The sequence below is a fragment of the Eptatretus burgeri genome, chromosome 16 (assembly GCF_056783735.1).
Source record: "Eptatretus burgeri isolate ZD-2024b chromosome 16, Ebu_testis_v1, whole genome shotgun sequence".
NCBI classification, from domain to species: Eukaryota; Metazoa; Chordata; class Myxini; order Myxiniformes; family Myxinidae; genus Eptatretus; species Eptatretus burgeri.
This window is the reverse complement of record NC_140976.1, coordinates 43,230,932-43,245,171: the sequence shown is the minus strand read 5'-3', so window position 1 is coordinate 43,245,171 and position 14,240 is coordinate 43,230,932. Positions and strand designations below refer to the sequence as shown.

General features: G+C 41.4%; 1 protein-coding gene and 1 pseudogene across 8 annotated transcripts in view; one reads left to right on the top strand and one right to left on the bottom strand.

Moving 5' to 3' along the window:
- The window catches only part of LOC147010975 (protein Jade-1-like), a 56,980-nt gene extending 43,354 nt beyond the window's left edge, over positions 1-13,626 (bottom strand). For 2 of the 8 annotated variants that reach the window (XM_085859660.1, XM_085859663.1), the window contains exons 1-2: positions 13,106-13,179; positions 4,764-4,852 (exon numbers count right to left, since the gene is read on the bottom strand). In XM_085859660.1, the coding sequence (XP_085715786.1) occupies positions 4,764-4,815 (52 nt within the window). In that variant the 5' untranslated portion in view covers positions 4,816-4,852; positions 13,106-13,179. The other 6 variants (XM_085859658.1, XM_085859657.1, XM_085859659.1 and 3 more) reach the window with 6 other exon arrangements.
- Positions 13,270-14,240, top strand: part of LOC147010974 (uncharacterized) — a 1,823-nt pseudogene continuing 852 nt past the window's right edge.

The following is a 14,240-nucleotide window of genomic DNA, read 5'->3' as shown; positions in this document are numbered from 1 at the left end:
TCTAAGGTAATTTTGTGTTACTTATTTCCATCATTAATGTGAAATGTCAGTGTGTCTTTTTGTACATTCCCTGTTTATTAGTGTTTTGTTTATCACAGCAGCGGACTAACAACGCAAATTGCCAATTTTATGTTCTTTGTCCACTTTCTTGAGTTTTAACTAGAACCATACTTTTGACTCCACATTTATCCCTGACCTTTATGAACCCTACACGGCTATGAGAACGAAGTTTCACAGTTTTGTTCATGAATCATAATCATTTACCAAAAAGGAGGAGGAGATTTTAAGCTCTTGGAGAACTTCCTCCCACCTTCTGAAACCCACAAATGGAGACAACCAATGAGAGAATAATTTTAATAATTTATTTTTTTCGTCTTCGATCGCCCATTTATTGCTTTTTGGTTGCTCTTCATCTGATCTCAAAAAACTAAAGCCAGGTCGATGGCACGTCATCGCAAACCCCCACGCTTCCCATCTAAAGTAAGGTTGAAAGATGGCAAAAAGTTCCACCAGGAATGACCCAATATCAAATTTTGAGTGAAATTTTTTTTCCCCCCATTTTGACCCCAAACCACAAATTTGGTCTTAAATTAGAGGTAAAACGACTTTAAACGAGTATGTTCTCTCATATATTAATGACTGAATAACGAAACAATGCTAACTGTAATAATGTTAAGCGGGTACTGTATTTAGCCCCACACTTTTTGAAAAAAAATTGGGGGGAGGGGGATATTGTAATTGTCTCCATCTCTGTCTGTGAGTCCATCACACTATCTCCTGAATGGTTGGACAGAAATTCACCAAACTTGGTAGTTATGATCACCATATGGTACAAAGGTGCAAGAACACTCATTTTTGGCCCTTTTCCTGGGGAAATACCAAAAAATGCAATTACGGGCATATGTTAAACATTTTAAAATGAAACTTTGTAAATGCAATCAACATATGCATTGAATATGTAACACTTTTTTGGGCTTTTACCCCCAGTTAATTCCTCAGGGGGTGGGGATGTCTTAACCTCACAGCAGGCAACAAATGCTGACGTAGTGGCTGCAGAAATAGCCATTGGTTATCATAATGGCATGTGAGTAATCACCATACTGTGATTCAAATCTCTTTCGCTAAAATTTCTTCATAAATTGTGGTTACAATTCCCGACATTACACAGGCAACTGTGATTTATAACTCTAAATCACGACCCACTGAAGGAAAACAAGATGATGAGTTGCAGTCTGTCCTTGTTTAACATTGTAGTTACATTCTTGAAAAGTACGACTTTAACTGAAACGACTTTCAGCGAATACAATTTCCCCATAAGAATTGATGTAAATAGGGGGGGTTATCTTCCAGGGAAAAATTTATCACCAGAAAAAACAATAGTTATTCAATCTGAAATCACCAAATTTAAGAAAATATTCCCAGTTGACCCCCTCAGATTTACTTTAAACTTTCATAAAATAGTTCCCAGGTATCAAAACGAAGCTGCGTAAAATTTTAGGTCCATAGATGCGGTCAACTCCGAGATATTGAGGGTTGAAAATGTGGTTGTGGCCCTATTTTTATGGTCTCTGATTAATCATTAATTTTAATATTAATGCTAGAGCCTTGAAATTTTCAGAGATTATTCTTCTATAACTGCTCTGTAAGAAACAAACATAAAACTGAGTATACCTCTATTAAAATGTATGACCTGATCAGTTGAAATCCAGAAAAAAAAATGTTGGTTTTGTATGAAGACCCAACTTTGAGACCACATATATTCTTATTGACCCATCCCAGAAGCTTGAAATTTTTTCATGTTATAACTGTATGGTAGTAGTATTCAAATACATGTTTACTTTTTCTTAATCAGTCATATATAATACAGTCATGATCCCTCAAAAATTGAAAATTTTCATTTTTCCCCAAAATTCAGGTGAGGGTTGCAAATATATGACAAGGTATACCACTTCAAATTGTTCACCATTGGAAAGAGCATATTCAAGTTTACAAAAGTGTCAAATATCAAAGTGGTATATTTTTTTAAAATATGTTTTCTATTTTTTTTAAAACTGTTGTTAACACAGTCGTGAATACATGAAGTGTGTGCATGGTGTGGGCACCATGGTAATCATGAATGATAAGCTATACAATTAAAATTAATAATAAAAAAATATCACATACTGCAATAACAATGTAATAAAACATTTCATGTAAATGATTTGAATCGGTCCTTGATCTGCTTTTCCAAGTCAGGTGCGAGCTTGTACTGCCTCCCAGTTGACGTTAGGGGAACATCAATAACTTTCATCACATGGACCAAAGGAACCCAACAAATGTCCTCCCTTGAATGTAACTATATACACTGCTGACATCAGCAGATCAGCCACTATTCCTGAGTTCTATTTTTAGCCCCAGCCAGATGAGTTAAGCTCTTGCTATTTACAAATGAGAAACAAAGAATTACAAATTCAAATTTCAAGTATTGTGTTCATGGTATCCTAATAGCAGATGATATGTATGTACATTGTATATACATGTACTACACATATGTACTACATGTAAAAGGACTGTTCATTAAATAGCACACACACAACGCGCACAGCACTGGCAGAACATCATTTATTTAAATATTTTAAAAATATTGATAGAAACATTATACCACATTGAAATGTTAGACTTAAGTTAACTTGAACATGCTCTTTCCAATGGTGAACAATTTGAAGTGGTATACCTTGTCATATATTTGCAATCCTCACCTGAATTTCTGGGAAAAATGAAAATTTTCAATTTTTGAGGGATCATGACTGTATTATATATGACTGATTAAGAAAAGTAAACATATATTTGAATACTACTACCATACAGTTATTACCTGAAAAAATTTCAAGCTTCTGGGTGGGGTCAATAAAAAATATATGGAGTCTCAATGTTGGGTCTTCATACAAAACCAACATTTTTTTTCTGGATTTCAACTGATCAGGTCATAAAAATTAAAAGAGGTATACTCTGTTTGTTTCTTACAGAGCAGTTATAGAAGAATAATCTCTGAAAATTTCAAGGCTCTAGCATTAACATTTAAAAAGTTGTGGGAGTTTAAAAGTAGCTGTTCATTTTGTGATGCTCGCAACGACCATAAAAATAGGGCCACAAAAAACTCATTTTCAACCCTCAATATCTCAGAGTTGACTGCATCTATGGACCTTAAATTTTACGCAGCTTCATTTTGATACCTGGGAACTATTTTATGAAAGTTTAAGGTAAATCTGAGGGGGTCAACTGGGAGGCCTCCGGTGATATGTGGTGGAATGACTCATTATTTACATCAAGAGTATAAGTTTTTTTTAATTTTAAGAAGTAATTGAATATCATCATGTCTCATTGCTTCAGATCTTCATTGGTTTGCTCTTCTCTGTGTGATTGCAGAAGTTGTGCAACGTAGGCTTCTTCCACCTTATCAAAACCCACTATATTGGCCAAGCCGAGGAGAATTTTCTTCATAGCAAGGACATCTTCAAATCCTTTCAAGTCATTGACACAATCAGGCCACAACTTCCTCCACACACCATTCATGCACACCTGAGTAACTTCAGCCCAGGACCCACTGATGTTATCAATGCACATGAGGATGTTTCCATCAGTTTAACATATAAACACATGGCAGTGAGTCAGGTGGATCACAACTCTACTTTTCAAACACCTGAGATTGGAGAGCGTTACGCAACCACTGATATTATCGATGCACAGCTCGGTGTATATTCGGCCTAAATTGCACATACTGTGGGTGGGCTTATACACCAGTATTTACGGTATGACGTATCCTGTAGCTTCAATAAAACGAGGAAAAAAAAATGAGTTTGGTACTAAATTAGAGGTAAAACGACTTCATAATGGAACAGTGAATGACTTAAGATGAGCATCTTCTCTCATATTCTACCCTCCTCCAAACACACAAGAAAATGTGAAACTTCCAAAGCATTAAACTTATCTTTTTCTACTGTTTGGAGAATTATATTAAGTGAACAAAATATTTAAGAATGCGCCAAAATTAATCAGGTTCATTGAGCTTTATGAATTAATGCATTCACTGTGAGACCTCGTGCCCTGTCCCTAAAAGGAATCGCAAATCCATAGCGTCTGCCAGATCTGTCTGCCAGGAGCAGTACCCACCTCCCACCTCCCACCTCCCACCTCCCACCTCCCACCTCCCACCTCCCACCTCCCACCTCCCACCTCCCACCTCCCACCTCCCACCTCCCACCTCTCTCTCTCTCTCTCTCTCTCTCTCTCTCTCTCTCTCTCTCTCTCTCTCTCTCTCTCTCTCTCTCTCTCTCTCTCTCTCTCTCTCTCTCTCTCTCTCTCTCTCTCTCTCTCTCTCTCTCTCTCTCTCTCTCTGGACGCGTCCCGGCGGCAGTCTGGTTCCGGACGCGTCCCGGCGGCAGTCTGCCTCGGGATGCGTCCGGCGGGAGAAAATGAGGATGCACACACTGACGTTCTTGACACTTAAAATGCCATTATGTGTGTGCAAATTTGATGGAACTTTCATTGTGTGATCCATATATATAGGTGTCTGCAAACATTCTATACATATGTATTCCCCACATAATTTCAATGCATTACTTGTCAGGGTAATGCGACTTATGATGCACCCTTTTGACGTACTCTAATCATGGCTCATAGAGACAAAATAAGTATCTATTAAACCTTTAAGATCATTTTAGGATGGGAGGCTAAGTATGTGAGTAAATATTTTGGCATTGCTGTGAAAAATCCAACATACATACCAGCCTGATGATGCAACTCTTCACTCTTGCTGGAAGGCTTCCAATTATTCATTGTGACAGCATCCAATGCACCCAGGTTGTTTTAACTTCTGCTGCAACAGAAAAAATAATCAGAGATCTTGGTGGGGGAGGGGGGGTGGGGAGAGGTGATTATACTTCAATTTGTAAAAAAAAATTCCAACCCCAATAAATCGCGAGCTCAACTCCCCCATTGTAATGGTGAATCGGACTTTGTCAATCTTTTACAAGATAGCTGGGACAAAGCAGTCTATATTATGTCATTAAACAACTCAAACTTACCTCCTAAATATAGAATGGAACAGGAAGTAAAAGCCTGTTGCTTTGCTGCACCACAAATAGAAACACAAAAAAACCTGTTGTCGTAAAATGGCATGTGGCATAGAATAGGAAGGTAATCTGCACTTTTGAGAGTTGATTTGTGGAAGACTGCTCATCATTTTTCAAATGGAGTCATATTTTAAAGCTTCATACTTATTATATTCATAAACAATTCCACCAAATTTCAACATGGAGATGGATGGGCTTTCAAAATTCTTCTATAAACAAGCCAAATGAAGCTCTCAGAGAATGACTTTGCACAAGAAATACATCTCGAATGTGCAATAATCTGAAGGTGAGATTGAGCCATCAGCATCCAGTGAAGAGGAACTGCTCAGAGAATATGTGCACCAAAGACTTGTGTTCACTTATTACCTCCGCCACCGACGGTGAAGGAAGTTATGTTTTCACCCCTTTCGATTTGTTTGTCTGTGTACAGGATATCTCAAAAAGTTGTGGACACATTTGGATGAAATTTTGTGGACAGGGCCGGTGTATGACAGGACGAACTGATTAGATTTTGGTAAAGATCCGGATCCAGATCCGACTACTAGAATTTGAAGTGATTCTTCTTCACTATTCTTCACCCTTGAGAGATACGGCTCAAACAACCTGGTGTTGGCTTAGCGGTTAGGGTGGTGACTTGGAATCCTAGGGTACCGAGTTCATTGCCGTTTTTACCGCTGAATTAACACCAGGGGGTTGACTCAGCCTGTCATCCTTCCGAGGTCGGCGAAATGAGCACCAGTGTACTGGTAATAGGTGCACTGCATCAGCAGCATATCCACGCCCCCAACCAACGATGCAACCAGCAGCCAAAAGGCTGCACACGAAGGGAAGGGGGTATTGACGGATTTATTAACTTCCGCCATCGAAGATGGACGGAGGTTACTGTTTTCACCCCTGTCTGTTTGTTTGTGAACAGTATTACGGAAAAACTCCTGGACGGATTTCGACGAAACTTGGTGGGGGGATTAGGTATGGTCCAAGGATCATGCCATTACATTTTGGACTTGGTCCAAAAAAAAAAAAATAAAGTTAGAAAATTTTGCAACTTTTTTTCAAAAAAATTTCGATTTTATTTGAAAAATATTTGAATTTCTTTTTTTGCATTTCTACATGTTTTAAGTGATTTCCAACCCCCCCTCAAAAAAATTTGTTAGAGAAAAAAAAAAAAAAAAAACTGCAACTTTTTTTTCAAACAAATTTCGATTTTTTTTTTTGGCATTTCTACATGCGCGTCGATCTAGTTTAGTTTATTCAATCGTGGTTCAGTAGAGTCTGATCCGTTTTGACCTACAATGAATAGGATATCAGGTTCACTTAAGTGACCCAGCAGTATTGGCGGCGGAGGTTTTGCACTCTACAGAGTGCTCCCCCTCGATGCTAAATCTGGTATTGGTTTGGTGCAGGCATGATGGGCCGAATGGCCTCCTCCTGCGCATAATTTCCTTGTTATCCCTATAATCCTTCACCATTGAGAGATAGGGCCAACAACTATATATAGCACGATATCTCAAAAAGTTGTGGACGGATTCGGATGAAACTTGGTGGACACGTTGTGTGTGTGGCATGGATGAATACATTTGATTTTGGTGAAGATCCGAATCCGGATCTGGATACGAGAATCGTTTGATTTTTAAAGTAATTCTTCACCATTGAGAGATACAGCTCAAAAACGATATATAGCATGATATTTCAAGAATGTATTGGGCCCAATATGTTCTCGTGGATCAGGCATTGTGTGGCGGATGTATGCGCTCTACCGAGTGCCCTTCTAGTTAATGTACGTCTTTGCCCTGCATGTGATATGTGTTCAAGTTCCTCCATCATAATCCTCAACAGCTTGTTTTCAGTCCACTGCAGATTCTCAAAGGGGAGGGGGGGTGGATGAAAGGGGTATGCTGGCATACACGTCATGCTTGCCAAGTGCAGGTTGGCAAGAAAGTTTGGGCATCAATTTGGCCAAGCTGGCAAGTCGCCTACTCTTCATGGTTGGTATTGTGTTATCTCTTACTTCCTTCAACTAATGCCAGCAAATGGGAAGCCCAGTTTAATGTCCTCTTGAGGGTTGGCGTACACATTAATGCATCACCCTGGATGTGAAACACCAGGATGACAGTGCATAAGAAAATGGAAAAATTTACTCCAGATGGGTTCCAAAGATGCTTATGACTGAAACGACGATGCACCAGAAGGAGATTTGCATCGATTTGTTTGACTCGTGCCAAAGAACTGGCAATGTGTTATGGATAGTGGTGCATGATTAAAAATGGATTAATCACTGCACCAGAAAAACAAAAAACAATTCCCATCATAGAAGTGGAAACACAAAGGTCCCAAGCAACAATTTTTTTTTTTTTTTAATTTATTTACCTTCAGCTAACAAAATCGGAGCAACCATTTTTGGGACCATGAAAGGGGTAAAATTATTGTTGCTTTCCTTGAGAAATATGAAGTAATAAACAAAGACTGTTGTATCGAGACATCACACAACCTGCATCAAACCTTAAGGAAGAAACGACTGCCTGTGACACCGTTTCTACGTCACACTAACAAAAAGCCACAAGTATCACATTCAACATGCGAACAAATTGCCAGATTGGGCTTGTCCGTAATGGCACATCCAACGCACAGCCTGGATCTGGCCCCATCACATTTCTACCGATTTGGACCCCCAAAGAACTACCTACGTGGGAAACATTACGGACAATGACAAAGTCAGATGTGCTGTGAAATCATAGCTCTGGTCTCTGGACAAGCAGTTGTGAGCGTGATGGATTTCAGGCATGGGTTCATCAGTGGGAGAAATGTATTCACACACTCGATGGAAGTTGTTTGGAAAAGCAACGCAGGTCGATTAAGCATGAAGGAATGCCCGAACAAAGATTCATGGTTCTATTTGGAGAAATGAATCAGTTATGGCTCAACTGGCATTACATGCAGAGCAGGCCTCAAATTGTACAAGTCCTAGTTTAAAAGCATCTTCTTCTTCTTCTTCTTCTTCTTCTTCTTCATCAAAATGTACTGCTTGTATTGCAGTCTAAAAATAAGTTGGCTGCAATCACACTACCATGACTCTTGATGTGATAACATTTCAGATAACTGAAAAACTCAAACTTGAAACTTGTGTAGCTCAAAATATTTTGCAGACTATGAATTATATCTTAAGCTCCAGAGCAATGCAAGCTTCCAGTGGGCCAAATGAACAGGTTTGGAGATGTTACAAATGTTAAACAACGTTAGCATACAAATTAGATAGCTGTTACTTTCTTTCCCCCCCCCCCCCCCACAAATACAAGCACCGTAAACTGTTAATAAATGGTTCCTCAATTAACTCCACTCAGGATCGCCACCCTCCAACCAACGACCACCCTTCCTCGTTCATTGTAATCACACCGATCTCAGATTACATGAAGCATGGATGATATAGAGCACAGCAGAGTGGTTGGACAGCATAACTTGACAAGGTGCCAACAAGGCATCACCCTCATGCTATTCGAGTATGTGCCTTGCATAAAGGGTGCAGGTCATCATTGAGACATCTCCAAGCAGAGTGCAGTGGCAAGTGATGTGACTGACCAGATCCATCGGTCAGAGGAGTGAGAAAAATGGTCACGTAGATGGATCGCACGATCGGAATTATCAAGGATCATTGTAGACGATCCAAAATTGTGATCCATTCTGTATTACGTCACTCCCCCAAGTGAAGCCATAATTGTCCAAATCGGTTGGTGATCACTTGACTCGATGTGTAAATATAAAATGCATTTTTCGCATTGCATCATAACGTTAATGAATACAGACGAGGGATTGAGGCAGGAAATTAACTTCTCCAGCAAGCACAAGTGCAAGGTGATTCGAGAAACCCTCCACTCTGATGACCCACACTACAAGGAGGCCAATTATTCAATTTACACTATTTACACTACCGTTTACAACATGCATATATAGTTGGATTCCAAGTTAAAACAATGTTTGCAAAAACATCCATTGCAGAAGCCTTTTATTTTATTTTTTTGGCTGCGGTGATTTGCATGCATTTTCAGTGGAAGGTGTTATTTAAAGCCAAAACTTAATTTACTTTTGAGAAGGATAATTAATCGACAGACATCCTGTGGAGACCTCGAACAGCTCCATTGGCAAAAGCCTTTGAACACATACAGGGCATTGCAATCAGAAGTACTGAAGGGGTACATAGCCTCTGAGCCATAGCCTGGGTTTAAATCCCGACCGAGCTACAAACTGTCATCCCGGCGTTTCACAAACAGGGTGAGGCATCAATGTGTGTGCCATCCCTCGGATGGATGTTAAACTGGGCACCCCGTCTGCCGACATTTAGCTGGTGGACGTTAAAGATCCCAGTGTCTTTCGCCATGAACAAATTACTAATTTGTCCCTTAACCTAAAGGGAGTGCTGCATCAGCGGCACAGCCACGTGTGTCATGTGCTGCTATACGAAATAGGAAGGAGGAGAAGACAAAACAGAATGATAACTGTCACCATCAGGAAGATGATGCCAACCACAATTTCAATTGCAGTCAGATTATGTAACCACACACACACACACACACACACACACAAAAAAAACCACTGCTCACTTATTGCAAACAAAATATCACTGTTCAGCAATTGCAGGAACAAAATACCACAATGGGCAAAACGGTTGAAATACTATTTCGCAGACATTGCAGGTAAACATAATGACTGCGGTCACAAAACACCACTGCCCAGTCATTGCAAACAAAAAAATAGTCACAGGAACACCACCACAGCCAATACAGTGAAAAACTCGAGGGGGAGCACTCGGTAGAGTGCAAAACCTCCGCCGCCAATACTGCTAGGTCACTCAAGTGAACCTGATATCCTATTCATTCAATTTGACGTCAACAGTGCTCACAGAGTTATAGTTTGCAACTTTCCCTTTTACTTTTAACTTTTACATACTCGATTCATTCGTCATAACTAGATTCCTTGAGACAGAAATTGATTTTACGTGTGTCTATCCACCTGAAGTTCCAAAATCAGCCGCAATTATAATTTTGGCATGTTTTTTGTTGGAAATCACTTATAACATGTAGAAATTCAAAAAAGAAGAAATCGAAATTTTGTTGAAAAAAAGTTGCAAAAAAATTTTTTTCTCTAACAATTTCTTTTTGGGGGGGGGGGGGTTGGAAATCGCTTAAAACATGTAGAAATGCAAAAAAAAAAAAATTTTTTTAAATATTTTTCAAATTGGCCGCCATAGCGGCCATATTGAATTTTGAAACAAGTCCAAAATCTAATGGCATGATCCTTGGACCAGACCTAACCCCCCCACCAAGTTTCGTCGAAATCCGTCGAGGAGTTTTTCCGTAATACTGTTCACAAACAAACAAGCAAACAAACAAACAGAAAGGGGTGAAAACAGTAACCTCCATCCATCTTCGATGGCGGAGGTTAAAAACACCACTGATCATCGCAGGAATAAAATACCACCATGGTCACAAAACACCACTGCCCAGCCAATACAGTCCCTAACAACACTGCAGCCATGACAGCCATAACCACTGCGGTGCCCAACAACAGCAAAGTAGACATTGCGAGACACAACACCAAACCAGCTATTGCGGCCCCCACCAACACCAGAGCAGATATTGTGATCCCAAACACCAAAGCAGATATTGTGGTCTCCAACACCAGAGTAGACATCATGGTCCCAACACCAGAGCAGACATAATGATCACAAAACACCAGAGCAGACATCATGGTCCCCAACACCAGAGCAGACATAATGGTCCCCAACACCAGAGCAGACATTGTAGCTCCCAACACCAGAGCAGACATCGCTGTCCACAACACCTTCCACTGCCATTGCCCTCCCCAACACCGAGCACTGTCAATGCCCTCCCAAACACCGACCACTGTTATCACACTCCCCAACACCGACCACTGTTATTGCACTCCCCAACAACTACCACTGTTATTGCACTCCCCAACAACTACCACTGTTATTGCACTCCCCAACAACTACCACTGTTATTGCACTCCCCAACAACTACCACTGTTATTGCACTCCCCAACAACTACCACTGTTATTGCACTCCCCAACAACTACCACTGTTATTGCACTCTCCAACAACTACCACTGTTATTGCATTCCCCAACAACGACCACTGTTATCGCACTCCCCAACAACTACCATTGTTATCGCCCTCCCCAACAACGACCACTGTTAATCGCACTCCCCAACAACGACCACTGTTATCGCCCTCCCCAACAACTACCACTGTTATCGCCCTCCGCAACAACTACCACTGTTATCGCACTCCCCAACAACTACCACTGTTATCGCCCTCCCCAACAACTACCACTGTTATCGCCCTCCGCAACAACTACCACTGTTATCGCCCTCCGCAACAACTACCACTGTTATCGCCCTCCGCAACAACTACCACTGTTATCGCACTCCCCAAGAACTACCACTGTTATCGCCCTCCCCAACAACGACCACTGTTATCGCCGTCCCCAACACCTACCACTGTTATCGCCCTCCCCAACACCTACCACTGTTATCGCCCTCCCCAACACCTACCACTGTTATCGCCCTCCCCAACACCTACCACTGTTATCGCCCTCCCCAACACCTACCACTGTTATCGCCCTCCCCAACACCTACCACTGTTATCGCCCTCCCCAACACCTACCACTGTTATCGCCCTCCCCAACACCTACCACTGTTATCGCCCTCCCCAACACCTACCACTGTTATCGCCCTCCCCAACACCTACCACTGTTATCGCCCTCCCCAACACCTACCACTGTTATCGCCCTCCCCAACACCTACCACTGTTATCGCCCTCCCCAACACCTACCACTGTTATCGCCCTCCCCAACACCTACCACTGTAATCGCCTCCCCAACAACTACCACTGTTATCGCCCTCCCCAACACCTAACTGCCATCAAGCCTGGTGTTGGCTTTGTGGTTAAGGTGGCTGGCTTGAGATCTTAGGGTCCAGAGTTCGAGTCCCGTTGGCCACTGAATTAACCCCAGGTCGGTTGACTCAACCTGTTATCCTTCTGAGGTGAGCAAAATGAGGACCAGTGTGTCGGCAGAGCATCAGCGGCATCGTCACACCACAACAAAACGATAGCTACCGGTAGCCAAGCTGCCAGACGCATGAAGAAGAACCACTGCCATCACACTCGTCAACATTACCACAGAAAATCATAACCACCACCACCATCGCACTCGTCAAAATCACCACAGAAAATCATAACCACCACCACCACCATCACCACAGCCATCGCACTCGTCAACCACCACAGAAAATCATAACCACCACCACCACCAAAGAAAATCATAACCATCACCACCACCACCACCACCATCAACACAGTCATCGCACTCATCAACATCACCACAGAAAATAATAACCACCACCACCACAGAAAATCATATCCACCACCACCACGACAGCTATCGCACTCGTCAACATCACCACAGAAAATTATAACCACCACCACCACCAAAGAAAATCATAACCATCACCACCACCATCACCACAGAAAATCATAACCAATACCACCATCACCACAGCCATCTCACTCCTCAACATCACAACAGAAAATTATATCCACCAGCACCACAGAAAATCATATCCACCACCACCACCATCACCACAGCCCTCGCACTCAACATCACCACAGAAAATCATAATCACCACCACACAAAATCATAACCACCACCACCACCACCACCACCACAGCCATCGCACTCGTCAACATCACCACAGAAAATCATAACCACCACCACCACAGAAAATCATAACCACCACCACCATCACCACAGAAAATCATTATCCAAAACAGAAACTGTGCTACGTCACTCGACTATTGGCGAACTGGAATGTTTAAACAATAACAGTACTGAGAGAAATAAAACCATAATTATACTCGAATCAGGACACAGAACCCCGTTCGAGGGGGTTACACATCGAATGTGTGTGAAATTCGACTTACACTTGACGTATGTAAATGCTTTGATCGATTAAAACTCTGCAACCACCAAAGCAACACTTCCCTCAGCAATCGGCTTACCGTTTTAGCGACAACGTTGCCGTCACCACAGGCTCCAAACGTCACGGAGGTGACGTCATGATCGAAGCGGCATTCCAGATGACGTCATGGCCACTCTGGAGGACACGGGCAAGTGGGTCAGGAAAGTTAGTCGGTGCGAGAAGACAAAACCGCCAACATAACAACGTCAAATAATCATTGCTCTCAATTATAATTGCGATTAAAAAAATAAATTTGACGAAAGTCGAAAGTAACGGATAAAATTCAAAAGGAAAAGGCTGAGGGACTCATCGGGACACGCACACATCGTATCCGCCAAGATGGGAGAGTGCAAACTAAAACGTGCGTCTCTTACGGTTGGAAGTGATTTTAAATAACTTGCTTTGTTTCAGGAGATTACCGAAATATAAATTATATTTTCGAATAACGCTGCGTCAAAATATCGCGATATCGTCCGAGCTCACACGTCATTGCTGTGTTGTTGTTATAGTTGTTATTTTTCAATAAGAGAAATAAACATCGGAGTCGTCATTATTATAATATGGCTGCGAACCAAACACAAATCACAATGACCTATTCGTACATTTAAATTGAATATTAAATCAGGTGTCCGTGATTTAATCACTGATATATATATATATATATATATATATATATATATATATATATATATATATATATATATATATATATATATATTTCGGCAATGGCAAACCACCCAGGACAACCCTTGCCAAGAAACTGATTTGGCAGCACCAGCGCTGTGTGAAGAATACAGCACATCAAATCGAGATCGACACACACCCACACACACACACACACACACACACACACACACACACACACACACACACACACACACACACACACACACACACACACACACACACACACACACACACACACACACACACACACACAGACATACACACACATACACATTTACACACAGATACACACAGATACACACACACACACACACACACACACACACACACACACACACACACACACACACACAGATACATACACACACAGATACATACACACACATACACACACAGATACATACACATAT